We start from the raw sequence: 26,084 nt of genomic DNA, 5'->3' as shown, positions 1-26,084 counted from the left end.
GAGGATTCTAGGAGCTTGTGTTACTGTTTAAACATTAGAGGAATGTTACCATCTTGGCTTTTCATGGCTTAAATGGGAAAACCTGGCCTTCTGTTTCCGACCAGCTGTCAAAAACAGCCAAGTGTTTCAGCCCAGCCATGCTTGTGTAGTTTCCATTAAAGTAAATGGGAGCTATGGAGGCAGCATAGCACAGCACACTACACAGTTTTTGTAGATCCCCAATTTAGCGTGTAGTGCCAATTCACTTCATTGGGAGCTATGCAAACAGCACTGGACTGAAGTGCTTTGCTGTTTTCGGAGTTACTAGCAGAGTGGCTGGTAACTATAGCAGTGGTTTCCCATCTCAGCTATGAAAAGCCAAGGTGGGAATACCCTTTTATACTCAAACAGCATGCCGTAAGCTCAAAAACTTCCCCTAGTGATGGTTGCAGGCAACTTACATAGTTATATAGTTGATAAGGTTAACTCCTTCCCGCTCCAGGGCGTAAGTTTACATCCTGGGGATAGCGTGAGATCACTTATGATCTCGCGCTATCCCACAGCGGGACTGACAGCCGGCCTCTGCTGTTAACCCCTTCCCTGCCGCGATCTTTGTAGATCACGGCATAGGAGGGGTTCACAGAGGGAGCGCACTTCCTCTGTGATGTCACTGGGCTCTCGCGATCTAATCGCAGAGAGCCCGACTGCTTTCCATGGCAACAGGATGCCAGATACTGGCATCCTGTATTGCCATAGCCTGCGATCGCTGTATAAGCGATAAGGCATTGCAGGGCAGTAGCCATGCAATGCCTTATCACAGCGATCATCAGTGCTGTACTGTAAGTGGCCCAGAGGGACACAAATTGTGTAAAAAAAAAAAGATAATAAAAAATGAACAAAAAAGAAAAATGTAAAAAAAAAGTAAAAAAAAACCTTTTTTATGCTTTTTCTCATATTAGCATAAGAAAGGTAAAAAAAAAAAATTTAAATCCTACATATTTGGTATTGTCGCATCTGTAACAACGCGTACAATAAGCTGCACATGCTTTTGACTGTGCACAGAAATGCTAAAAAACTGAGGCAAAATGCTAATTTTTAGCACTTTGCCTTCCTAAAAACGCAATAAAAGTGATCAAAAAAGCAGTATGTACCCCAAGATGGTACCAATTAAAACTACAGCTCATCTTGCAAAAAACAAGCCCTCATAGAGCTCCATACATAAAAAAATTAAAAAGTTACAGGACTTTGAATGCAGGGATTTAGAAAAAAAAAAGATTTTTATTGCAGAAAAGTGGAAAAACATAAAAAAATGTAAGAATTTTGGTATCGTTGTAACCATACCGACCCACAGAAAAAAATGGATTGTGTCATTTATGCTGCATGATTAACGCTGTAAAAAAAAAAAAAACTATGGCAGAACTGATACATTTTCTCTCCTTGCTATCATAAAAAAAATAATAAAAATTTTACAATATAGTCTATGTACCCAAAAATAGCACCAATAAAAATTACAGTTCACCATGCAAAAAACAAGCCGTTATACGGCCGCATCAACAGAAAAATAAAAAAGTTATGACTTTTGAAAAATGGAGAAGAAAATCTGCCAAAAATCGTTGCGTCCTTAAGCCCAAAATAGGCCATGGCCTTAAGGGGTTAAAGATATAGGTTTGTGAAGTCCAACCTCGGGGGAATTCCTTCCTGAATCCAAATATGTCAATCATAAGAAATCTCTGGATCAAGGTCCCATCTCCAAAAATCTGGTACCAATAACATGTGATTATTTCTTTAATGAAAGCATCTGGATCCATCTTGAACTTGTTCAATGTATCAAGTATCACAACATCTTGTGGCAGAGAGTTCCATAGTATCACTGCTCTAATAGTAAAGAGCTCCCATCTATGATGATGGTGAAACCTTCTTTCCTGTAGATTCAGAGGATGTCTCCTTGTTATGGTCACAGGTATAGGTATAAAAAGACCAATAAAACAATCTCTGTACTGTATATTGACCTAAGCCATCTTTTTTCTAAACCAATAGCCCCAAGTTTGATAACTTGTCTTGGTACTCCAATGCACCCATTCCATTTATTATCTTGGTTGCCCTTCTCTGCCCCCACTATAGTTCAGCTATGTTCTTCTTATATTCAGGTGCCAAAAATTGTACACAACAGCCCATTTATGGTCTAACTAGTGATTTGCATAGTGGCAAAAATATGATCTTGTCAGCAGCTGTGTGGCACTAGTTGCTACAGTTATACCGTATTTACTATCCACCAACAACCCTAGTTTTCAATTACAAATGTCTATATTAAAGGAGTATTCCAATCTCTTGCAAAACATGGCTGAAATGGAAATAACAGCCTGTATGCCATGGCTACCAATGCCTGGTATTATAGAAACATCCCAACTGCTATTTCCATAACTCCAATGGAAGTGATTGGGAGTTATAAAAACAGTATAGAACAGCTAGTTCGACTGTTTCCATATTCCTAGATACTTCAGACAGGAGGAAGTGAGATGGAAGGAAGTTGGAATGGGACACTTTTCAAGATAGATTTGGGCCCCAGAAGATATGCCATACATTTCTCATATAAGAATATCCCTTTAAATTTCATTAGCCTTTTCTCGACCCAAGCCTGTAGGAAGATCAGGTCTTCTATTGCCCTTGACCCACTTGCAAGACCCCACTCTAGGATGGTGCAGTAAATGAAGTGGATACCAGCAGTAAACATAAGAAAACGTTACTCCACAGGAGGCAGAAATCTAAATGTTTACAATCACAATAAAAACGAGGTTGTCAGCTACAAAATCTATATTGTACAGGCATTGGTAGTTAGTCTCTTTAACAGTCTCTTTAAGGGCTGCCATAGTGCAGAGCGATCAGCCCTACTCTCATTTCCACAAGGAAAGACTAGAAGTAATGGGATGAAACTGAAAGGGAGGAGACACTGATTAGATATTAGAAAAAACTATTTGACAGTGAGGGTGATCAATGAGTGGAACAGGTTACCACGGGATGTGGTGAGTTCTCCTTCAATGGAAGTGTTCAAACAGAGGCTAGACAGACATCTGCCTGGGATGATTTAGTGAATCCTGCATTGAGCAGGGGGGTGGACCCGATGACCCTGGAGGTCCCTTCCAGCTCTACTATTCTATGATTTCAATAGTGCACTTAGTTTGGCAGTTGCAAATAACAAGAAGTAGGCTGTCACTAAGGACACACAGCTTAATGGTCATAGTCTCTTTGCAGGGCACTCAGCTTATCGGTTACATTCTTTGTTACTTCACAGGGCACTTACTTGAGCAGAATTCTGAGCAACATGTTATGGGTGGTCCACTTGGCAGCTCTCCTAGGGCTTGACTAGCTCACAGTGCAGACTACCAGGGGGTGGTCTGGAGCTGGCACACTTTAAATATCCTTAAATGGCAGTAAATCATGGTATAATACATGGAAAGGGTAGTTATATGGAATAAGAAGACATTAAGATACTAATGAAAGTCATATAGTAGATGCATGTTTATTGATTAATCGCAAAATAGGATCATAACAGACCAAAAGATAGTCACAATGTTAGATCTGACCCTAATCAACAGGGTCTCTTAGAAGGATTGTATGAACTACATCACTGAAGAAGCTCAATGCATTATTGACATGTAGGCACAAACAATACTTCTCCTCTAATTCTTCTTCAACTACAACATTATGCTATTAGTATTGACTCTGTCACTAATTTACACATTTGATTATTATAAATCAGTTTGCTCTTATATATTCTGAAATAGTCAATACTTCATGGCTCCATTTGTCAGGTCTCTTTAAATCAAGAATAGATATTTCTGACATCATTGACCTTTAACTCAACTCTACTTCATGATTTATTATAAGCTTCTTCTCTTGTCCTTTGTCTTAAAGATCCATATGTGAAAGCATCCCTCATCTGTGAAGGCCGGAGGCTCAAAAAGCGAAAAACATCTATAAAGAAGAATACTCTGAACCCAACCTATAATGAGGCGCTGGTGTTTGACATTCCTAATGAAAATATGGACCATGTGAGCCTCACAATTGCAGTTATGGATTATGATTGGTAAGGAATTAGCCATGTCTTAACAATGACTTTATTATTGCTGTCGACTGACCATATATTTACCTGAGCTGCTCTATTTGAAGAAATGATAAATCCAAATTTCTTGCTTCCCACTACACAGACATAGAGTGAAATGATAACTTTCTGGCCCTCTGTAGGCCCTACTGGGGAACCTCATTGCATACAGTATGTATGTAGTATTGAGCTCAATGGAAGATAACTGGTGCCTCCAGAAAGCCAGAATTTAACATTACGTTCAGAGAAATTCTGCTGCGTGTGGACTAGGATTAAGTGGCTATAACACGGATTAAATTGTTCATTTCAGTTTATTATTTGAAAAATACAAAAAAAAATTGTTGATTTTTCTGCAGTCAAGTAATTGACATGTAATCTTCGTATTTCATTGCATTCGTACAGTATAGGTCACAATGAGGTTATTGGAATGTGTCGTGTGGGCGGTGATGCGGACATGCCAGGAAGGGAACATTGGAATGAGATGCTGGCAAATCCCAGAAAACCAATTGAACATTGGCATCAACTGGTTGAGGTAAATGCATCTGCTTTGGATTATGACTATAATGCCCAATCCTCCTTGGATAGATACCAGTTATCGGTACCATCAAGTAGCATACAAAAATATTTATTATCTATGCTTGGCCAAACTAATTCTAGATCTTAGAATATTCAAAGCTGATGATAAACATTCAACATAGAGCCTGCATACATTTGTGTATGCTTATATCCATGCTACTTTATTATTGGAACACTACTTTGCTTATACAAATCTCCTACATGTTACAAAGTAATTTAAAGGGACACAGTCATCACCTTTGAGCACCATAGACTAAGTTATGGGGCTCAAAGATGAGGGAAGATCGGGGAGGTATCTTTCATACTGGGCACCCCTTTCCAGCACTGTGTCCCTGTGAAGTCAGCGTGCACAAGTAGCTTCACTCTTTCTGCATGTGCATCTCCCATAAAGATGATTGAAAAATGCATGCACAGAAAGAGTCAAGCTCCTAGTATGCGCTCACTTCATGGCGTCACAGCGTTGGAATGTGCCCGCCTGGTGAATATGAAAGATATCTCCCCAGACTCCCTAAACTAACTTAGATGATGACCATGTCACTTTTAAGTGTCTCTGTTAGATTTTCTATGTAAGGAGAATATATGATAGAGGGCATTATGTACAGTCATTTTCTCTAATTTTGTGCAGTATTTCCTAAAAAGGGGATTAATTGCTGTCCAGAATTATAGAAAAAACTTGTGAGATCTGCTTCTTCCATCTACATATAAGAGGGGAATGGGCCAGCTGCAAAGGGGTGGTTTTAAGGGCAACATCCCGATGGACATGGATATAATCCCAGAGAGTCTGGCTGGAGCATTCTCTCCCAGGCCCCTCCAACATATGAAATGAATAAGGGGTAATTATAGGGCATGCTGGGCATGACCACATAACACCGGCTTGATGTTTCAAGTCCAAACTTTTTGTAATGAATGCTGGGCAGGTGTGAACCACTTGACCACTTGAGCTAACCTCAGAGGTCTGCTGTTCTATGGCATAGCTGTAATGAAATGCTATCAAGAAATTCTCTGCAGAATCAAACATAAGCCTCAGATTGTGGATCTCCAGTACCATTTACAGAGAAAATGACAGCAGCTACTTCTCATTAGCATTCTCTCGCCTTTAGTACTCACACTCTAGTTTTGGCCCCTCAAGCACATCCTGGAGACTGTGCCATATTTTTCAGCAAGACTAACAGACTTTCTTTATTAATGGGTGGGGAAGCAGGACTCACAAGGTTTCTCTACTAATAGAAGGCAGCAGGACTCATACCTTTTCACTATTAGCATGCGGGTGGAAGCAGGACTCAAAGTTTTCTATAAGTGCAGGCAGCAGTCAAGCAGCTTTTTACATGAAAATACTGAATCAAATGACAGAAAGCTATATATTCCTGAGCTCAGTGTCCACCATCCCTCTATCCTGTGTTGCCTTCGGATAAGTAAAGTGCTGAATCAACTTTAACAGAACCGGGTTCGTGGTTTTAATGGATTAAAATATTTATATCTTTTCAGGAAAAAGCTTTGACCAGTTTTGTGACAAAACCTTCTCCACCTCGGGAGAAGCCAAGTATAATAGTGGACAATTCACATTCTGACTAGTTGATTCCACTGTCTGGGAAGAGAGAAGCAGATCAGGAGAGCTGTAAGTACCATATGTCTATCACATTTCCAGTCATAGGTCATACTCGGCATTTAAATGTCCTGATTAGGACCAAATGACTGCCCTGTGATGAAATCTTCAGATGCTGCCCAGGTGTGATGGCAGTCTAGGGCTTTCTGAGGATCCCCAGGGTTTTTTTTAATTATTAGAAAAAAATGTAAACAAAAGTTAAAGCCCCTCATTTCTCAGCCATTGCATCAAAAACAAATGAAAAATTTGTATCACTACGGTCATAAAAGCCCATTTTATTAAAATATCACATTATGAATCTCAAAAAGTGAACGCCATCAGAAAAAAATACACAATGCCAGAATTATACTTTTATGGTCACTCCGACTTAAAAAAAAATGGAATAAAAGGCAGTTAAAAAGTTGTATGTGCGCTGAAATGATATAAATAAAAACTACAGGTCACCCCACAAAAAACAAACCCTCACATAACCCCAACTATGGAAAAATAAAAAGTTATGGGGTCATAAAATGGCAAAGGATGACAGAAAAAGAAACTATAGAAATTGGGTGTTACCATAATAGTCCTGATATTATAAGTTTAACCCACCCTTTTCCCAATCATCACTTTAAAAAACCGAAAAGAATAATAATTAAAAAATTGCAATCACTATGTCTGTGAAAGTCCACTTTATTAAAATATCACATTATTAATCTCGCACGTGAACGAAGTAATTAAAAACAATACACAATGCTGGAATTGCGCACATTTGGTCACACCAATGTAAGAAAAAACTGAACAAAAAGCTATGAAAAAGTCATATGTACTCCAAAATGGTATCAATAGAAACTACAAGCCTCCATAAAAAAACGAGACATCACTTAACCTGACAGCGGATCCCTCTCTCCCCCACACCCCCATGCTCACTTCTGCAACTCACCTGTCACCCACGCCGGCAGCCGAATCTTTAGAGACAAGCGGGCAGATATTCGACTAAGGCACTACTCGCTCGAGTAGTTAGCCTTAGCGAGTATGCTCGCTCATCTCTATCCATATCATTAAAACCACTGACAGGTGATGTAAATAATATTAATTGCGATAATAGAAACTGTCAAGGGGGGGAATATATTAAACAGCAAGTGAACAGTCAATTCTTGAAGGTGATGTGTTAGAAGCAGAAAAAATGAGCAAGTGTTTTTGGCAAGCACCAAATTGTCACTACTGAGTCAGACCATCTCCAAATTGTCACATCTTATAGGGTGTTTTCTGTACGCAGTGGTTAGTACCTACAAAATGTGGTCCAAGGAAGGACAACCAACGAACTAATGAAAAGGTCATGGGTGCCCAAGGCTGTTTGATGCGCGTAGAGATTGAGGACTGGCTTGTCTGATCCGATTCCTCGGAAGAGCTACTGTAGAACAGATTGCTGAAAAATTACTCCTGGTTATGATATAAAGATGTCAGAATGCAAGGGTGTCATTGTATCCCGAATATAGCACCATGTAGGAAATACAGAGGACAAGCATATCCAGTAACTATATTACACACTCAATGTTTGGAAGGGTAGAAGCAATTATGATCCACATCCATCTAGCTTGACACGTACAGTATATTAGTTATTACACATAGCCTTACTGGGGCCCAGAGTGTCTAGGCAATGGTTATCCATGTCTGAGAGCCATTTGTATTTCCACACCTTGATTATACAGCCCCTGATCTATTACTGTGATTGAATGTGTTGTAAAGGAGTTTCAAGCTGTGGAAATAGTCTGGTATTGTAGACTGAGAGTCAATTCATTAATGTCTGATATAATATCTGGTGCCTTGGGAAGCCATATTACAGCAGCAAAAATTACTGCCTGCAGGTAAAAGCTTGAAGTCTTTTTAGCAGGTCGAAAAGCTTTGTGCTGAGATACGAAATATCAAACTTAGTGTAAACTGAACAAAAATTATTATTATTAGTATAGCATTAGCATTCATACTAGCAAAGCTATACGGGAGCGGAGGTTTATAGAGCTGGCCTTATTAACTGAGGAGCCAAAAGACTCTACCATGTAGATGGACAAGAGAACTAGAAAGGACGCGTGACAGTTGGAAGCACCCTTGTGGACATTGGGCCAAGATGTTTCAAGTTGTGCCTATGCATGGTAAAACTAAATTATTTTCATATGGAATTAAACAATTTAGAAAATTTGATAATCCGGTACTTATTTTGAGCACAGGACTGCAATATACTATGGAATTTCACAGACATAGAGAGAACGAGTCCGATTTTGCTAACATTTAAAGAGTTTTTCCAGAACCTTAACTACTGATAGCCTGTTCTCAGGATAGGTCATCTATAGTTGAATGACAGGGATCCACCGATCAGCTGCTCATTTGGCCCACTGTTGGTACAGCGGGTCGGACGTCATCATAGGTGGTCAATGGAAGAAACTTAAAAGTTAGGGGTTCAACATATAGTCTTGAGGAGCCAGAAGCGTAATTGAAGCCAGCTATTACACTTCCGTCAATGACCAGCTATGATGACGTCCGGCCAAACAATCAGAAGAACGGATGCTGTCTTAAGGGGAAATGGTAGTCATGTCAAATATTGATTTGATTTAGAGTTCTCTTTTTTTAGTAATTATTTATTTAATAAGTTTTTTATGAATTACATTATTCAAGCTAACATAATAATAAGTAGCACTGAACATACTTATAAAATAACAAATATATAATAAAAAGATAAATAAATACTGACATCTATAACCAAAAGTGACCACATAACAATCAATACCCCACTCAGGTTAAATCCTTCATGGTTAATATTAATTCTAGACAGGTATATTAGTCAATCCATCGCCAGAATCTTTTGGTGTTCCGTTGTGCCCCGACCGGCCATCACCACCAGAGTGGTGCCTGCCAGAGCTCAACCAAGCACCAAATGCGCCTCTATAAGGGTTTCTTTTATCAGCCAGTATTATTTCTACATTCACAAGAAAAAGTAGAAAAAGAAAAAACAAAAAGAGAAAAAAGAGGGAGGGAAATCTTCGGCCTCACTTCTCATCCCAGACTCCGTTGATTTAAGTCTAATCTATAATCTGATTCTAGTTCTGATACCTCTCTCTTTAGGTCTCCCAGGGGCCTGTCGCTCCTACCCTCTTCTATATTGGGGCTGTCCCATCTGCAAGTTACCCCGCACACCTTGGGGACCCTTGGAATTCTTTCCAGACCTCCCATGTCATATTATAGACCGCCCGGTTAATATCGTCCTTTGCTCTGAGTTCCTCCATATGGTTGATCTCATCCATAATTAACATCCAGCTTATACGCATGGGTGGGACCTGAGATTTCCTGGATCGAGGAATCGCAACTCTCATAGCCAGGATGAAAAAATGTAGGATGTCCCTTTTGTTATCTGCATAGGAGCCTGGGAAAATTAAGAGAACAGCAATCTCTGGGGTTACTACCACTGATCTCCCCCTCAGCAAGTTACACAGTGTCCCGATCTCCCTCCATAGACCCATTATCGCCGGGCAAAACCACCAAATGTGCAAACGTGTCCATCTCATCATGGAATTTCCAGGATTTCTCTTTTGTTGACAAAAATAAACTAGTAACACTCATTTTTTAAAGTATTCTTACTTTGCAGCATTTTTTCCACACCTGCCTAATATGTTTGCACAGCACTGTATATATGACATTAGAGGACAACTCTAGTGAGATTTTTGGTGATGTAGAGGAAATGGTCATTTAAATGGTCAGCAGCACCGTTCTTAGTAATCTAGCTGGGGAATGATGGATGAGTCGTCTGGTTTACATTAATTCATTTGGGGGAATTCATTGTTGCTATAAAACAGCATAGCATTGAGCGTACCAGCAAGAATTTGAGGTTCCTATATAATGTATCTTGATGTAGTCATTTTTACTTTACACTGCAGGACTTAATTCAGCCTTTACAATTCAGTAAATCAACATAAATAGCTAAAGGTCCAATTTAATGAATTGGCTTGGAAAAATTGATTTCTCTTAGAGCGTGAAGCTATTGGACTCAAATAAAGAAGCGAGGCTCAGGTCCGCCCCACCCCTCCGCTCGTTGCACGAAAATACCCAGCAACATTCTAGGATCACAAATAGGTGTCGCTGCCTGGGGCTTACCCAGGAAAGATAAGCCACCATAGCAAAATTCAGGATGGATACTACCCCGAAAATGGGGGAATAAAAGCTAAAAAGAAACTAAAATTGGACAGATTGGGAAAGATTCCTAAGAGTTCACAAACAGAAAATATCCATAAGGGCTCCTTCACACGGGCAATTTTGTGCACGGTTTTGCGTCAGTTTTACATGCAACCTTTGTATGCACAAAAATGCAGACAGTAGAACCCATTGATTTCAGTGGTTTCACTCACATTCTGCTTTTTTGCACATTAAATTTGCTCACATGAAAAATATGCAACATGTTCTAGTTTTGTGCGTATTTGGAGCACTGTAGGAGTCTATGGGTGTGTGAAAATAAGCGCCCTTTCTGCACAAACTTGCGCACATAACTGTGCGATTTCGTGCTGTTAATTGCTTACACCGAGGACTAATTAGGCTACTGAGCCAGTTCAAAACCGGCATGGGTTTCTCCACTACCGATGTGAACCCCAGCAGCGCGAAAAAAGTATAGTTGCCTGCATGGAATCCCTCACGAGAAGATGTTATTGCACTCCAATTAGAGCACAATTACATCACACTCGTTTGAAGGAGCACTAGTGGGACACATTCAACATTTTATAAAGCTTTCAGAAAAAAAGGCAATTTGTTAATCATCAGTACAAATGTTTCTGGTCAAACTTTGCTAAAAGTTTTGTGGTGGCCTGAAGTCTATATATCTGGCCTCTCCTTGTTATACATGCCATGTATTTTATGTAGATGCACTGTGCGAAGTGTCTTGTCTGCTGTTATGTGTATTGCACAGCTGCAGCATGCAAGAGGTTAATGTCTGCAAGTGGCTGGGATGTGTCTGGAAAAGGTTTGTCTAGTCACGTGGTGTCGTATAATTATAAATATGAGTGATTAAGAGTTAGGTGGGGTCTTCTGTTAGTGGTTCTTCTGTCATCTTCAATGGTAGTGAAAGGAGTGAGAGTGTCGGCCACATGGGGGTACCTTCAACCCTCATGTAGCGAAGTGATGGAAGCAGAGGAAAAGTATCCTAAAATCCCCAATTCCAGGAACCATTTTGAGAAATAAAAGTGAGAGAAGAAAGGAATCTGCCATGCAGTATTCATGCTACAGAGTACAAGTGAGTGTCAGTGGAGTGTTCCCTTCCCTCGTCCTCCTCCTCATTCCCTTTCCAGGAGTGGAACCTGTGTCTCCTCCCTGACCTTGCCTAACTGTCATTCCTGCACTGTTGTGTGAAGTTTATACCATAGGAAGTAAAGTTCCAGTCACTGCCTATTCCCAGTGATTGAAGTATTTTAGCATAACAGTGTGTAGACTCTTCTTATTTCAACTGCTTAAGAATCAACGGTGTGAAGGAACAGTGGCGTCACGAGTGACAACTTCTTCAGTCCACTACACCCATATACAGGTAACCTCTGTTCCAGCGTTGCCTGAAAGAGGCCTAGCGGTGCCTTGGCTGGGGTTCTGTGCTCCCTCCGGGGTGGAGTCTGGTAGAGCCACCATGACAAGTGCTATATCTACCCTGCCAGCTCCTTAGCGTGGGCCTCGCTTCTCGGTTGCTGCAGTTTGACTTGACGAACTAGAACCAAACTTTTAGCAAAGTTCCACCTGCAGCAGGGTTCTTCGAGTTCGCTCAACAGTTGTCCTGAACACTGGTGTATAACGCTATCTCAGAGCCATTAAAGCCCTTATAACACCCTCAAAGTGATTATGCTTCATAGAGAGTGTTACACACCAGTTTTCGGGGATTTTGGTGAACTTCCAGTTCGGTTAGAACTAATTCAGACCGATTCAAACATTTTGCAAAAATACGGGCATCCGGACAAACCAAACTTTTCAGAAGTTCGCTCATCACTACTCAGTTCTATAATGGTTGTCTGTCATCACAGCTTTTTGTCTTCAGTAGGAAGAACAGCTCTTGAGCACAAACTGCTGCTCTGACAAGTGAATACTCTGCAGACTGTCTTGTTCTGTCTTCTTATACAGCTTTTAAAATAACTTTACACTCTCATGCTAGCCTGATACTATAAACTCAGTGAGAATACAGGCTTTCCTGCTACAGATCCTACTACACCCATTGATATAAACAGCCTAGAGTCATTCATCTAGTGACACCTCTACAATGTGTATCACTGCTAATACAAATTTTTTTCTTCTCCTCTAACATAGTGATGCCTTCAGAAATCTGCTCAATGCTTTATTAATGGCCCTGTCTGTGGACTGTAATGAGCACTGCTAATTACAAATTCTGCAGCTGCAAATGCCTTGATTAGTTCCCATGTATGAATAAACACGACTACATTCACAGCCCAGCTCCGTAATGTGGCGACTGTAAATCTCTAGCTTCACACAGTATTTACTTTTCACGTGTCATCTGCCTGTATATAATGTTATATATGAGTAGACCTACTGAGAATACAAAATACAGCGGAGATTACTGCCTATTCGAGGATGCAGAATGCGGAGGTGTAAAGCAAGATTACTTTTCCTCTAATACAGATTATAGGGAGAGATGGAAACAGTTATTTAGCTAGTCTGATTATATTGCTGTGTGTTACATATAGTAACTTAGTATGTAAGGCTGAAAAAAGACATATGTCTATCCAGTTCAGCCTCTTATTACTCCCTATTGTTGATCCAGAGGAAGGCAAAAAACTCCCAATGAGGTAAGAGCCAATTTTCCACATTTAAGAGAAAAAAACTCCTTCCTGATTTCAATCTGGCAATTGGAATAATCCCTGGATCAACAACCATTCTGAAGTTATTATTGATTATAACAGATAATATTGCATCGCTGAAGAAAGGCGTCCAGGCCTCTATTGTACTCTTATCGAATTCGCCGTCACCACGTCCTCAGGCAGAGAGTTCCATAGTCTCACTGCTCTTACAGTAAAGACCCCCTTCTATGTCGGTGTAGAAACCTTCATTCCTCTAGACAGAGAAGGTGCCCCCTTGGGAATGTCACAGTCCTGGGTATAACTAGATGATGGGAGAGATCTCTGCATTGTCCCCTGATATATTTATACATAGTTGTTAGGTCGCCCCTCAGCCGTCTTTTTTCTAAACGAAATAATACGAATTTTGATAATATCTCTGGGTGTTGTAGTCCATCCATTCCATTTATTACTTTAGTTGCCCGCCTTTGTACCTGATCAAACTCTGATATGTCCTTCTTGAGTCCCGGTGCCCAAAACTGTTCACAATATTCCATATGTGGTCTGACCACTGACTTGTAAAGAGGAAGAACAATGTTCTCGTCATGTGCTCCTAGACCTCTTTAGATGCACCATATGCAATAGATAAGTTGTAAAAAAAACACATTAATTTAAAAGTGAGGTAATTTTAGAGGGGTTTTAATGTTTTATGAACCCATTTTAAAATACTTTTAGTAAATTCTAAGTTTACTAAAGGGTATTCCAAAGACTACTTATGTTAATGAAGGACCAAGCATACCCATGCATTACATACTGTACATGTAATTATTTAGTTCACCTGTGATTGTACTGCAGGGGAATTGAACTCTAAGGCTGGGGTCACACGGGACCGAAATCCCGCGGAAATTTTGTGGAATGAACACACAGAAATACTGCAAGATTTCCGCGGCAGAAATGCAGCTTCAATACCCGCGGCCTTTCGCCATGGATTTTGGAGCGGCTGGGCCGTCTGCATTCCGCTACAGCCATCTCTCCCCATAGAGAGGAGAGCAGCCGCAGTGGAAACGGGGAAAGAACTGACATGCCGTGTCTTTGAATTCCGCGTGGCATGTCAATTTCAGCACAGCTTGACCTCAATGGATCGCCCGCAGCATGTGGACGAGATTTGTGCAAATGGGGGCACAGGGATGTTTGTTTTTTTGCATGGGTTCCATCAGAATCTAAAAGAAAAAGTAATGGCATGCTCCACTGCATGCCTTATTATGGACATATTCTCCAAATATCGCTCTTCATGACAGAATTTGCATTGCAGCTCAAGAAACGTCAAGTTATAACTTTGCTTAGATTTGGACTTTAAAGTGGCGGCATACGTACACACAGCACCAGCTCTAAACATTTAGCAATGCAATTTTTGCTTACAGAAGCAACTCTGTTAGGCATGCCACCCGGGGCGTATGTCCAGCCTATCGGTTACTGTTGTTCTGCCAATGTACTCCGCTTCAGTGAAGGGTTCTTAGCATTCACTATTGCATGTGTTGTTCTGCTGGATTTGGTTGTGTTTTTGATCTTGCAGTAGTAATTGATGCTTTGTACTTGGATGTTTTTTTCAGTAACTTTTGGGTATATTGAGAACAAAGTAAAATATTTGCTTGACAAAAATTACAAGTTATCAAAGATACACATGCCTTTGATTCTTCTCTGTAAATAGAGATGCGTTTAGTTTCTTGTTTTCTTCATAAATACACTGATTTCTCCCCCTTGCTCTGAAATTTAGACTATTTTTAGAATCTTTGTAGAAATGCTATTTATAAGAGCTGATATATATATATGTGTGTGTATATATATATATATATATATATATATATATATATATATAATATAATCTTTATTTATATAGCGGCAACATATTCCAGAGCGCTTACAAGACAGGGAAAAACAAACCAAACCATGTTTACATGTAGTAATCAATTGATGGAGACAGTAGGGGTGAGGGTCCTGCTCGAACGAGCTTACATACTACAAGTAGTGCGATATAGAAGCTAAAGGGGCTGGAGATGTGCACTGTATGACGAGGTGGAGAGTGAGGGGTCCTATACACATAGACAATGGTCAGACGTCAGCCGTATAGTAGCTGAGTCGGTTTGACTGCAGGGGGCGATTGATTGCGGCTAGCAGGGATTGCAGTCAGTAGGACAGGGATCACATTATCAGGCAGAGTACAGAGGCTTTGGTGTAGGAGATATGGCATGCCTTTCTGAAGAGGTGCGTTTTTAGAGCATGCCTGAAGGCAGGATCATCAAAATCCCTTATTCCTGCACCGTTTTTCTTTTTTGTGTGTGTATTTTGCGGGATGGATAACATAATGTCTTTATAGTAAGGGTCATTATGAATGAGGTAATACCACTCATGTAGCGTTTTGGGGGGGGGGGGGGGGGTTGCATTTTCCCATGGTAAATCATGTTTTATTGGAAATTTGGCAAATTTCATTCCTATTTTCCAATATTTTTTTTTACAAGATTTTTATTCTTAAAGGAAAACATTTTTTCTTCTACCACAACTATTCATCTTGCAAATGGACTTGAAGATGCGATCATTTGATCGCTTAGTTAATACACTGCATTACTTATGTAATGCTGTGTATTATCTCAAACGACCACTTTCTTCACTAATAGTAAGGCCTATTAATGTCAGTGAAGAAACTGACCACCCTAGGCTACTGTACATGTCAGACCTGGAGTCCATGATTTAGCTGCCAAAGCAACCATCGACACCCCACAGTCAAATTGCTGGGGTGCTGCTGGGATCAGGGAGGGAGCTCTCTTCCTCTCCAAAATTAGATCCTGCAGCCTGCATTGACAGTGTCATTTATAGGGTTAAAGTGTGGGGATCGGAGCTACCTCTAATCCTGGTGGCTGCAGTGGTCCCATGACTGTCAGTTATAGCTGCAATCCTGCCCCGATTACTAGGGGCTCGGCTTCTGAACCCCTTCAAACAAGCTCTGCACAATTATGATGGCGCAGAAGCTTCTGTCCGTTTATGCTATACAAAGTATGGCGCATGTTGGGATGGGGTTAAGCAGCAACAATATAATGCTTCACTTTCCATGTAGTCAATTAGTAGAAGATAAAACCAGGAGATACGAGGCGCTGCTGACACCAGGATGCTGAATGATGAAGAACAGACCTTTATTTGGTTACGCCTCAGATTGACACCTTCCTCAGACCTTAATACATTATCTGTTTTATCCATGTATTGTGGTCTAAGGAAGGCGTCAATCTGACGCTGAAAGGCGTAACCAAATGAAGGTCTGTTCATCATTCAGCATCCTTGTGTCAGCAGCGCCTTCAATCTCCCAGTTTTATCTTCTACTAATTGAATTCTTCACGGAGAAGTCCCATCTATTTGTTCCTGGAAGAGGCAGCAATTAGGATAGCCAACTGTCAGAGCTCTACCTGGATCAGCAGATCTCCACCAGGTGAGCGTGATTCTTGCTATTTTTGGTTGCTCATCCCTCCCCGGCTGACCCCTGCACTATGCAGAGCTCGTCAATCTCTTTCAGTCATTTTCCACTTTCTGACACAATCCCATGCAGAATATTGTTGATTGCAGGGTTTGGGCTTAAACAGAAGAACATGTTTGCACGCAGTTTTGTGCAAGTGAAACTCACACCCACAAAATGTAATGAATTGAACCCATTAGTTTCGATGGGTTCATTCTCATGAGCGTGTTTCTCGCGAGTAATTTCTGCATGCGAGAAAAGATAGGACCTGCCGTTTTATGCAGAAAGCTGCCCTAGAAATCTACGGCAAGTTAAAAAAAAATGGGGGAAAGGTGTGACCCTGCATAAAGCGGAAAAAAAGACAGCTGGCCCTTGTTCTATTCCATGGAAAGAGAGTATCACGAGCACGTTTGAACTGGCATTGCGAGCGCAAAAACGACATCACCCCACGCTGATATGTGCTTTTCAGCTTGATTATTGCCATCTCCAGACCTATTTGCGAATAAGCACATCTGTCGATCTTGTGATCAACTTATTGTTGGGCCTTCTTTCTAACAAAAAAAGGATCTATACGAGATGGAGAATGCCTTTAAAGTCTAACCCAAGGGAAAAACTGAAAATTCAACCAAAGCTCATGGACGTGGCCCTCATATTAGAGCGTATGCACATGGATGCAAAATCCGCACGCACAAAACGCACAAAACGCACAAAACGCAGAAAATAAAACCCATTGATTTCAATGGGTTCACTTATATTATGCGTTTTTGGCACAAATTTCAGATGCCCAAAAAAATATGCGACATGCTATATTTTTATGCGCATTTGCGCACCAAAGGCCCCACTGAACTGCACTATTTTGCAAGGAAATTGATAAAACTGGGGACTAATTAGGCTGCACAGCCTGTTAAATCATGACGTGGCTGTGTCCCGCACTATGTGAACGGTCCCCGCAGCCCAGAAAAGTACAGTAGAAAGCAACAATACGCTCATAATAGCGCTCCCGTCACACTACAGATACGTTGCGCTATCGTGAATATATCTGCACCTGCACTCGTCTGCAGGAGCCCTTTTGCTCATATTTTCCACGCGTGTAATACGCAGTACACAGTAAATACACATGTAAGATATGTATTTGCTGCCTATGTTAGATCCACATAGCCTATATTGATGCGTGAGTGACCCAATAGAAATCAATGAAAAATGCACGCAGAATATGCAAAGACATATGTCCATGTGAGCAAGCCCAAAATATTCTCACTTGAAAATCAGCATTGTGCGATTCCCCACTGTTCCCTACTAGGCTGTTATTGATGCCCAACCAACACTGAGCATGAGCCATAAAGAAATACAGTACTCCAACTCAAAGGATATGTAATTGACCAAAAGCTAAATTTTCCAGGAACCTGAGAGAACATGAGCTTCTTCTGAGAGTTCTTAATGCAAATCTGATTAATCAAGATCTATTAATGCTAAATCTCTATTGTATGACATTAGACTAACCTAGTTATAAAGAATAACCTATTAGCTTCCAAATGAAATATATAACGATGAATGTATCAAATCACAATAGACCTTTATCTGAGAAAAGCGAGTCACAAATACTTTGCCATTATCCCGTTGATGAGGAACTCGCTCCGGTTGCTATGACAACCATAGAACGAAATGCCTGTAATGCTTATATAGAGAATTACATTACATTATGTAATAAAAATGATGCAAACCTGGAATATAGAGGAAAAAGATTTCTATTTGGGTATCTAAAATCCAAAATTATTGGAACATTAAGGGCTTATGCACACATGTTATGGCTCCATATAACATGCAAATAGTACAGTGCCTTAATACAGTGCCCATAAAAGTCTATAGTACCCCTGCGTGCCTCCAATTTCACTTTGAGGCAAGTAGGTTTTTCTCTGTTGGATTCCATATGAATCCATATTCTATTAGATTCTGTATTATAGAGCTACTCTCACCTAGAACTATTGATGTTAAGGGAGATTATCTCTGTAATTTGGCACCATGCAAAGTAGGGAACCACAAGCTTCCATAAAGCATCCATGGATATAGCGCTGCCGTGTTAATAAATCAGGGAAGGCGGCCATACTTACTGATATACTGATACAAAATACAACGGCAGGTATAGAACCACATCTCTTAGCATACAAACAGGCAGATTGCTATATGGAGGAGCTTGTATAGGTGCAAAATACTGATGAACAACCACTCATATATGTACCACATATTATAGGGGAGTGGCTACTTAAATTATACTTGCACAAGTAGATAAGGCATGCAAAGGGTGACAAGTCCCACTGATATGTGTGGAGCACCATGCAGGCTTACAACCTACCAAAACCACATACAACTCAGCCCAGTGGGTTGCATTGCACCTTAGAAATGAACCACACTGGCACTGCCACCCTTGGCTCCCCCAGCATTTAAGGCCAAACTGCTTGCCTTAAAAATTATAATAAATACCCATCAACATGGGTATTGGTTAATATTTTGGCCAAAATATGTAAGCTCGCAAACCGCATCAAGGGTCCTCATTTTCTTGCATGTTCCTATACTAACATTACAAACAAATAACAGAAAAAGGACATATCAGTTCAAAAATCCCAGAAGTGGGCTATACTTTCTGATATCCTGATACAAAATACAAGGGCTAGTATATACATATCATCCCTTAGTATGCAGATGGACAGATTGCTTTGTAAAGGAGCATTGCGCTGGTACAAAATACTGATGAAGAACCAGTATTATACTTATACTCTATTTTGTATCACTATATTGGTAAGTATGGTCATCTTCTGTGATATTTGAATATATATGTCCTTTTTTCTGCCATGCTCATAACCACCTTGTTTATTATGATGAAGAATACAAAACCCATGACCGTCTGGTTCCCTCTGTTATAGCACAGCTTAAAAACTCATTACTATGAATTAGGGCTCATCCACACAGGCATATGTGTCCCATGTATTACACTCATATTTTGTAAACACATAATACACAGTGCTAAAAGCCCATTGATATCTATTGGTTCACACACTCTGCTGTTTTTTTTCATGTGTATGCCCTATTTGGGGGTGTATTACACATGTAATACACACCATTTTAGGCTGTGAAGATTTAACATGTGCAGCAAATATGTGAGTTCATGCGTATTTATTGTGTGCTACGTATTTTACATACGCCTATGTGAGTGAGCCCTTAGAGTGCTGTTATCCTTTCCTACTGTATGTGACTTCCATTTAGGAATTTTTCACTTGGCATTCAGTCCTCAAGTTGCTGGTAAAGAGGTGTGCTGCTGATTTCATATATTGTATACTTATTCTTCAACATCTTGTCTGTCCAGCTTTATGACTGGGCATCATGAGGCCCAGTGTTATTAGTTATGTAGACAGTGTGGTCACCAGTACATAAAATCATTGAGAGCTATAGTTAGTGTAAATACACTCTTAGATATACTGTCAGGATTCAAACCAGCGACCTCCTGTAGTCCAAGCAGTAGCCCAACCTACTGAACTGTCCAGCCTGCTGGATAGCTCCCCTGAGTCCTGATACCTTGTTCGTCATCCCTTGTCACCTGTTTCTTGTTCCTGTTTCCGCGTCTTCCTGTCTAGTTCCACCCCGTGTCTTGCTCCTTCCCCAATCAGCCCTCCATATAAACCTGGCTCTGTTCCCTTCTTCCTTGTGAGTTTATTCTGTCATGTGTCTGGTGTGGGACTGAAATCTCGTGTTGTTGCCACTGACCCACTGTACTGCACCACTATCTTGTGAACCAGTCCTCGGCTACCTTCTGACTACTCTTCTGCCTGAAACCACTGTACTGCACCGCCATCTTGTGAACCAGATCTCGGCAACTCTTTGACCACGCTACCCTCCAGTAAGTGGCTACAACACGAGATTCCAATCCTTCGCCAGACACATGACATGTACTTTTGTTGCCACATTAGATATGGTTGGTATGAGCTCGGAGAAGCCAATGAGTAACATGCTATTATAGTGTATGTGAACCAGAGGAAAGGGCTTATATTATAAATCAAACAAAAGAAGGTATGACATTCAATTATATTACAACATTTGTGCTGATAGGCCATTCTCATAGGGAGTGTTCATGAGGTAATTTTAGACAGAAAAAGGGGAGGGATATTAGCAGACATGTTCAGTAGAGTCTTGCCACGTGACAAAATTAAACCTGTTTTCTTTTAAAGTACAAAGAATGATACATTTCTGTTGACTCTTCTCTGGTCTAGCCCGCTGACTCAATTATTCTAATGCCAGTCTTTGTCGGTTCTTCCCTTTTAAAGATTCTTTGCTGGTTTCATGTGCTGATCAGAGTCCGGTTTTACCTATTTACGTATACAAAACATTGCTCTCTCATTGTATATGGGGGATGCTTGCTGACATAAGCAGATTTAGACTGAAATACAAACCTAATTATAGGAGAACATCTCCATCATTTCCCACACTGTGACTCAGAACGTTCATAAGGGAGTGTGTGAAAAGTAATTCTGCAATTCCACAGGGTTTGTTAGTATATAGGGTTTCCTTCAGCTCCTGACATAAATGGGCATGTATTAATCTCACAGAGAACATTGGATGATTTCTTCCTGTTTCTTTACATTTCAGGCTGACAGACAAGTGAAGATAGTTGAACTTTGCTTAATCTGTTTGGTCTTCTATTGTAGGCAGAGCAGTGAGGAAGGGCTCCTGCTGCAGCCAGTTGCCATACAGCCAAATACAGGCTTTATCAGACCTGTGTGAGTGGGAGGAAGAAACATTTGTGATGTTATGGGACACTTAGGGTGCTTTTACACAAGATGACTGTTGGGTGCTTAAGTGCCCAATGGCCATCCCAATGATTAATGCTCCTGTGCTTTTACACACCTGCATGAAGGTGGAGCATGCTGGAGCTCACTTTTTGCTGCCTGCCTCCACTCCAGGCAAACAGGTAGTTGTTAATAGATCAATGATTACATGTTTACACTGGCCGATAGTTGCTTTGTTTTTAGGTGAGCTAAAATCCAAATGACTCCAACAAGTGAATGATTCTCTTTCCTTGCTCTATCAGTTCCTGCAGTTACACGGACAGCAGTCACCCATAATCACTCTTTTGATCAATCATTCGGGCAACTGTTGGCCCATGTAAAAATACCCTCACTGATTCCTCCACTGTTTTTAATTTTTGTTAAAGCCAACCCCCTGCTTTCACCTGCAATTACATAAGTTTCAGAGCCTAATACTAGTCAATTGTCATATGGATGGCCTTCATAGCCCGGTGTCAATCAAACGTCACATCAACAATTGACACTGGGCGGTGGAGACTGCCCACTTGACAGTTGACTAGTATTGAGATCTGAGTTTACAGATTACGGATGAATAGGAGGGGCTAGAAAAAACATAAATACTGCAGAGTAATCAATAAATATCCAAGTGTAAAGGTATGCATTGTACAGGTAAGTACTTGTCAGAGGATATTATAGGTTTGTTTTTGGCCATCTTGGTAACCCATTGTATATTGGATGGAAGATTATAGTAGTGTATTAAGGCTGTAGTCTCTTAGAAATTATAGTCAATAAACACGTGCTCCATCTAGTATTGAACTTTCTATGTGTGTAATTCTTATCTATGTTGTATTGTTTTTCAGGCATTTGAGCTGCTGGACTTGCTCTGTCTGTTTTCTCTTCATCTTACTTTTTTTTAATGAGGAGGGCACCAAACTCACAAGAATGACAAAAGGAATACAAGGCTGTAAACAAATGTAGATTCACTTAAAGCCATAGAGTACTCATGTACATTTTGGATGAAGATGCACCGAGCCGTGGTGAATGCATACAGTCCTTTCTGCCATGGATGAGGATAATAGATGCTGCCTGACTTGTCACTCCTCATTTCAAACTCCAGCAATGCACTGAACAGAGCATGGGTGATCAAGAAGAAACGAACAGTACTGCACTAAATCTTTATGATGAAGCAGCCTTTAAGTAACATTAAGTCTGAATGATCTGCATGTAAAGGAAAAGTCTCTCCTGTCAGCATCATTTTGCTCCCTGGGCGGAGAACGTAGTGCTTGACTGCCAAAGCAATGCCGCTATGGTCTTTCGACTCATTTTACAGCTATCGGCTTGGTGACAACGCTTGCCTCATTCTTTGAGTGTCTCCTATGAGAACACCACTGATCACGTAGAACCTCTGTTGAAAAAAATAAAATAAAAAAGCTTCACGAAGATCATTGTGTACCACACTCATTTAATTTACCATCGTGAGACCGGTTGCTTTGGTAAACAGTTGTTGGACCATGGAAACCAAGAGAACTTGTTGGACTCTTGCCATGAAATGTAAGCACTTTTCTGTCGACTGTCTTTCTATTGATTTATGTAATAATGTAAATTCTGTGTGTGTGAGGCTGATAAAAAATGCCAAGTTGAGTGGTTCTTGATGGCTTTTCCATCCATTGGTAATATGGTGAACAACACTTTAGAATATGGCCAGTTGTCTTATGATCCCGGTGATGATCACAACTGTCCAAAGGGTTTGTCTTCCAGCCCTGCAATGAATCCAAGGGTTGTGATGATTGTTTTGCAGTGCATGATTATGGTCTGTATAGAAGATGTGGTATACTGTCCTATAGATTTGATCAAGAAAAAGTATTCTTTTACTAAAATTTATGCCAGCTGAGTGCCACTAGACCTTTCCTAAACATTGTGGCCTATTAATCAACATTGTGCCTAATGGCTTTGAAGAGAAAGGTATTATTGAAATTTATTGGGAGAAACAGATATTATTCTAACTATAATACTACAATTACAAGATATAAAGATATACAGTATATATATATTCCCAAAACCTATATTTACATGTATTCTAAAATGATGAGAAGTACACATGGTTAATAAGGAACCACGAGGAACAAAAGTGGATACAGCAAATCCATCCATGTGTGTAATGGTGATCAATGTATAGTAATTTTGCACCTGACTTTGTTCTTGTTTCAGTACATCTTCAGTCCTACAAGGTATATTTCTTGATTATGTCTTAATGTTGCCATTGCTTAATGGAGGATGTGCAATATTCATTTGTCAATTAAAATCATCTTGATGTCTTCATTATTTCTAACTTGTTGACCGCTTCCAGATGTTTGAATTTTTAATGACTTCTTCCCATCACATCACTTAAAAGTGACTACTTCCCTGTCCTTTTATATATTTGAAAGATGCTTAAAGTGAGTGTCCACCCTTTGCACATTTTTGTTCTTTTAACTCAAGATAGCTACAAAATTGTGCACCAATTAATTTCTTAATATGTCTTTCCTATGGCTGGAGCTTTGCTTTTCTGATAGAGAGTTCTAAATGTCCTGCATAGACATATAGGTAAATAATAAAATTCTGTCTGCCTGTAGTGACCACTAGGAGGAGCCAAGGAGCTTACTGTTTAGTACACTGTAAGCGTCTAAGCTCCCTCTAGTGGAGGATATCAGCAGCTAGCATGTTATATTTGAAATCTACGCATATGCATATATCTAGAAATATGCAAGGGATTTAGAGCTCTGTATAAGAAAAATGCAGCTCGAACTGCTATAAAGATATATTAAGAAACAAATCTGCCTAGAATTTTGGATGTAAAAAATACATGATTATAAAAGATGGAAATTCACTTTGAAGATTACGATGGAATAGTTATGTCTTAATGCTGAAAAGGGGGGAAATTTGAAGGGTCATGTGTACATGTCATATCATCTTGATATGAGCAAAAACAAAATGTGAAATTTTGACTTTCATGATGAGATTCTATTTGTATGAGGTATAGTCTATAATAATGAGCTTTAAGTTTTGGCTACTTGCAAGGGGGTATAAAAGAGCTTGATCTATATGATATCTTCCTCTTGGGTGGCCTTTCTTTAGGTGCTAGCACTTTTCCTCCAAATTTCTCTACATCAATTGGATTCACTGAGAATTGCATGGACTTCATAGCATGCTCTAAAAAACAATTAACAATTGCAAGAGGAACAGAACTGCTACTTGGGGGGCTACCCAATTTATATTTGTTAATAAAAGGGGGGAGGGATAATGAAACAGAAGAAAATAAAGCTGACTCATACAAAATTGAACCATGAAAAAAAATTAAACCAAATGCACGTGTGTACTTTGTTGGAAACAAAACATTTGTCTGTTTATAGTGTGTGAGAAGATGTTCATTTCTGAGCAGTCGTTGACTGTAAAGCCATACCAAACAAAATAAAAATACAAAAAAAAGTAATAAAATGAAGATGTGAAATATAGTGTATTGTCTTCATTCTATGTATTACATACATCCCAGCTTTCAGATAGATGAAATAGATAAATATTAGTCTCCCAGTGGAACCAAATTTTCAATTTGGGCAGTTTTGCAGACTCCAGGACACCAGTTGTTTGTTATTCTAATATACCATACTACTATGCACTCCAGTACGGGTGTACGGTAGTATGATACACAGTATAAGATTTCATTTACTAGTCCCATTAGTGAAAACATGTTAACAAAGCAATGGTTTACCCACTCCAGCCCTTAATCAAGCCATTCCACTTACATCTGTAAGGAGATGGTTGAGATGAACCACCTGAAACAATAAACCACATCAGAATTGTCAGTAATCAGGCTTTGTATGCCTTTATTTAATGGGAAAAGCAAATGTGAAACCCAAGCTTCCAACCTTATCATAATTAAAACATATTTTTGTCACTCAGCTCTTGGAGGAGTCATTGACCTAAAAGTTCATTTACTTTTTCTCCCTGCATTGTGGATGTTTCCTTAATGTGCTTAATAAAAAACATGAGCGGTACAACTGTTTGTGTGTTATTAGTTTAGTTAGATTGTGTTTGTCTAAAATAGTGACATGGATAACAATTATACCACATCTATGTATAATCAGTGCACTAATCAAGGTAATTTCAAGGGGTGCTGTCATGTACTAGACAGGAGGGAGAGAAGGGATGATACCCATCGACCCCACCTCTGTCCCCGAGTACTCACAGATCGACTATACCAGCTCCTCGCCGCTACCAACCATATTGGCAGAGCCAAGATCGATCAGCCTAGCAGTATTGCAAGCTTGGAGTCAGTAAAATATAGGCTGATTCGTACCCAGCTTTCCCGCACTTCTGCACACATGCAAAGCGAAAGCTCAAATCATCCACCTGATCCGTTCTAGCGCACCCCAGATCTCTACAATACTCTCACAAATAAACGCTGCCACCACCACCTGTTAAAGGAAGCTGGGACCCAGACTTATAAATTATGAACACAATCTTCAGAGTATTCAGGGGATGCAGCTATTTGCCCTCTTGTATCAGTAAGTATCCGTCCATTTTCAGGGACTGTGCAATCTTCGGAGTACGATTTGTTTTTTAAAACAGACAAGACTGACTTTTAAATTGCAGATTTATTCTAGAAAAGGTCTAGCAGTGCAATGTATATGTACAAAAGATATACAAAAAAGGTTGTTACATGGGAATACAAGGAATACAGTATGAATACTCACTCAGACAGTATTTTAAAATAAACAGG

The 26,084-nt window shown here is 40.0% G+C and overlaps 1 protein-coding gene across 1 annotated transcript in view; it reads left to right on the top strand.

Moving 5' to 3' along the window:
* SYT3 (synaptotagmin 3) overlaps positions 1-24,889 on the top strand; it is a 223,008-nt gene extending 198,119 nt beyond the window's left edge. The window contains exons 7-10 of the mRNA XM_066607182.1: positions 3,892-4,063; positions 4,481-4,610; positions 6,140-6,269; positions 22,189-24,889. Coding sequence (XP_066463279.1) covers positions 3,892-4,063; positions 4,481-4,610; positions 6,140-6,226 — 389 coding nt within the window. The 3' untranslated portion in view covers positions 6,227-6,269; positions 22,189-24,889. The remainder of the gene's footprint in view (positions 1-3,891; positions 4,064-4,480; positions 4,611-6,139; positions 6,270-22,188) is intronic.
* The last annotated feature ends 1,195 nt before the right edge of the window (positions 24,890-26,084 follow it).

The sequence above is a fragment of the Eleutherodactylus coqui genome, chromosome 6, assembly GCF_035609145.1.
Source record: "Eleutherodactylus coqui strain aEleCoq1 chromosome 6, aEleCoq1.hap1, whole genome shotgun sequence".
NCBI lineage: Eukaryota > Metazoa > Chordata > Amphibia > Anura > Eleutherodactylidae > Eleutherodactylus > Eleutherodactylus coqui.
The sequence above is the reverse complement of the archived record's forward strand: the minus strand, read 5'-3'. Positions and strand labels throughout refer to the sequence as shown.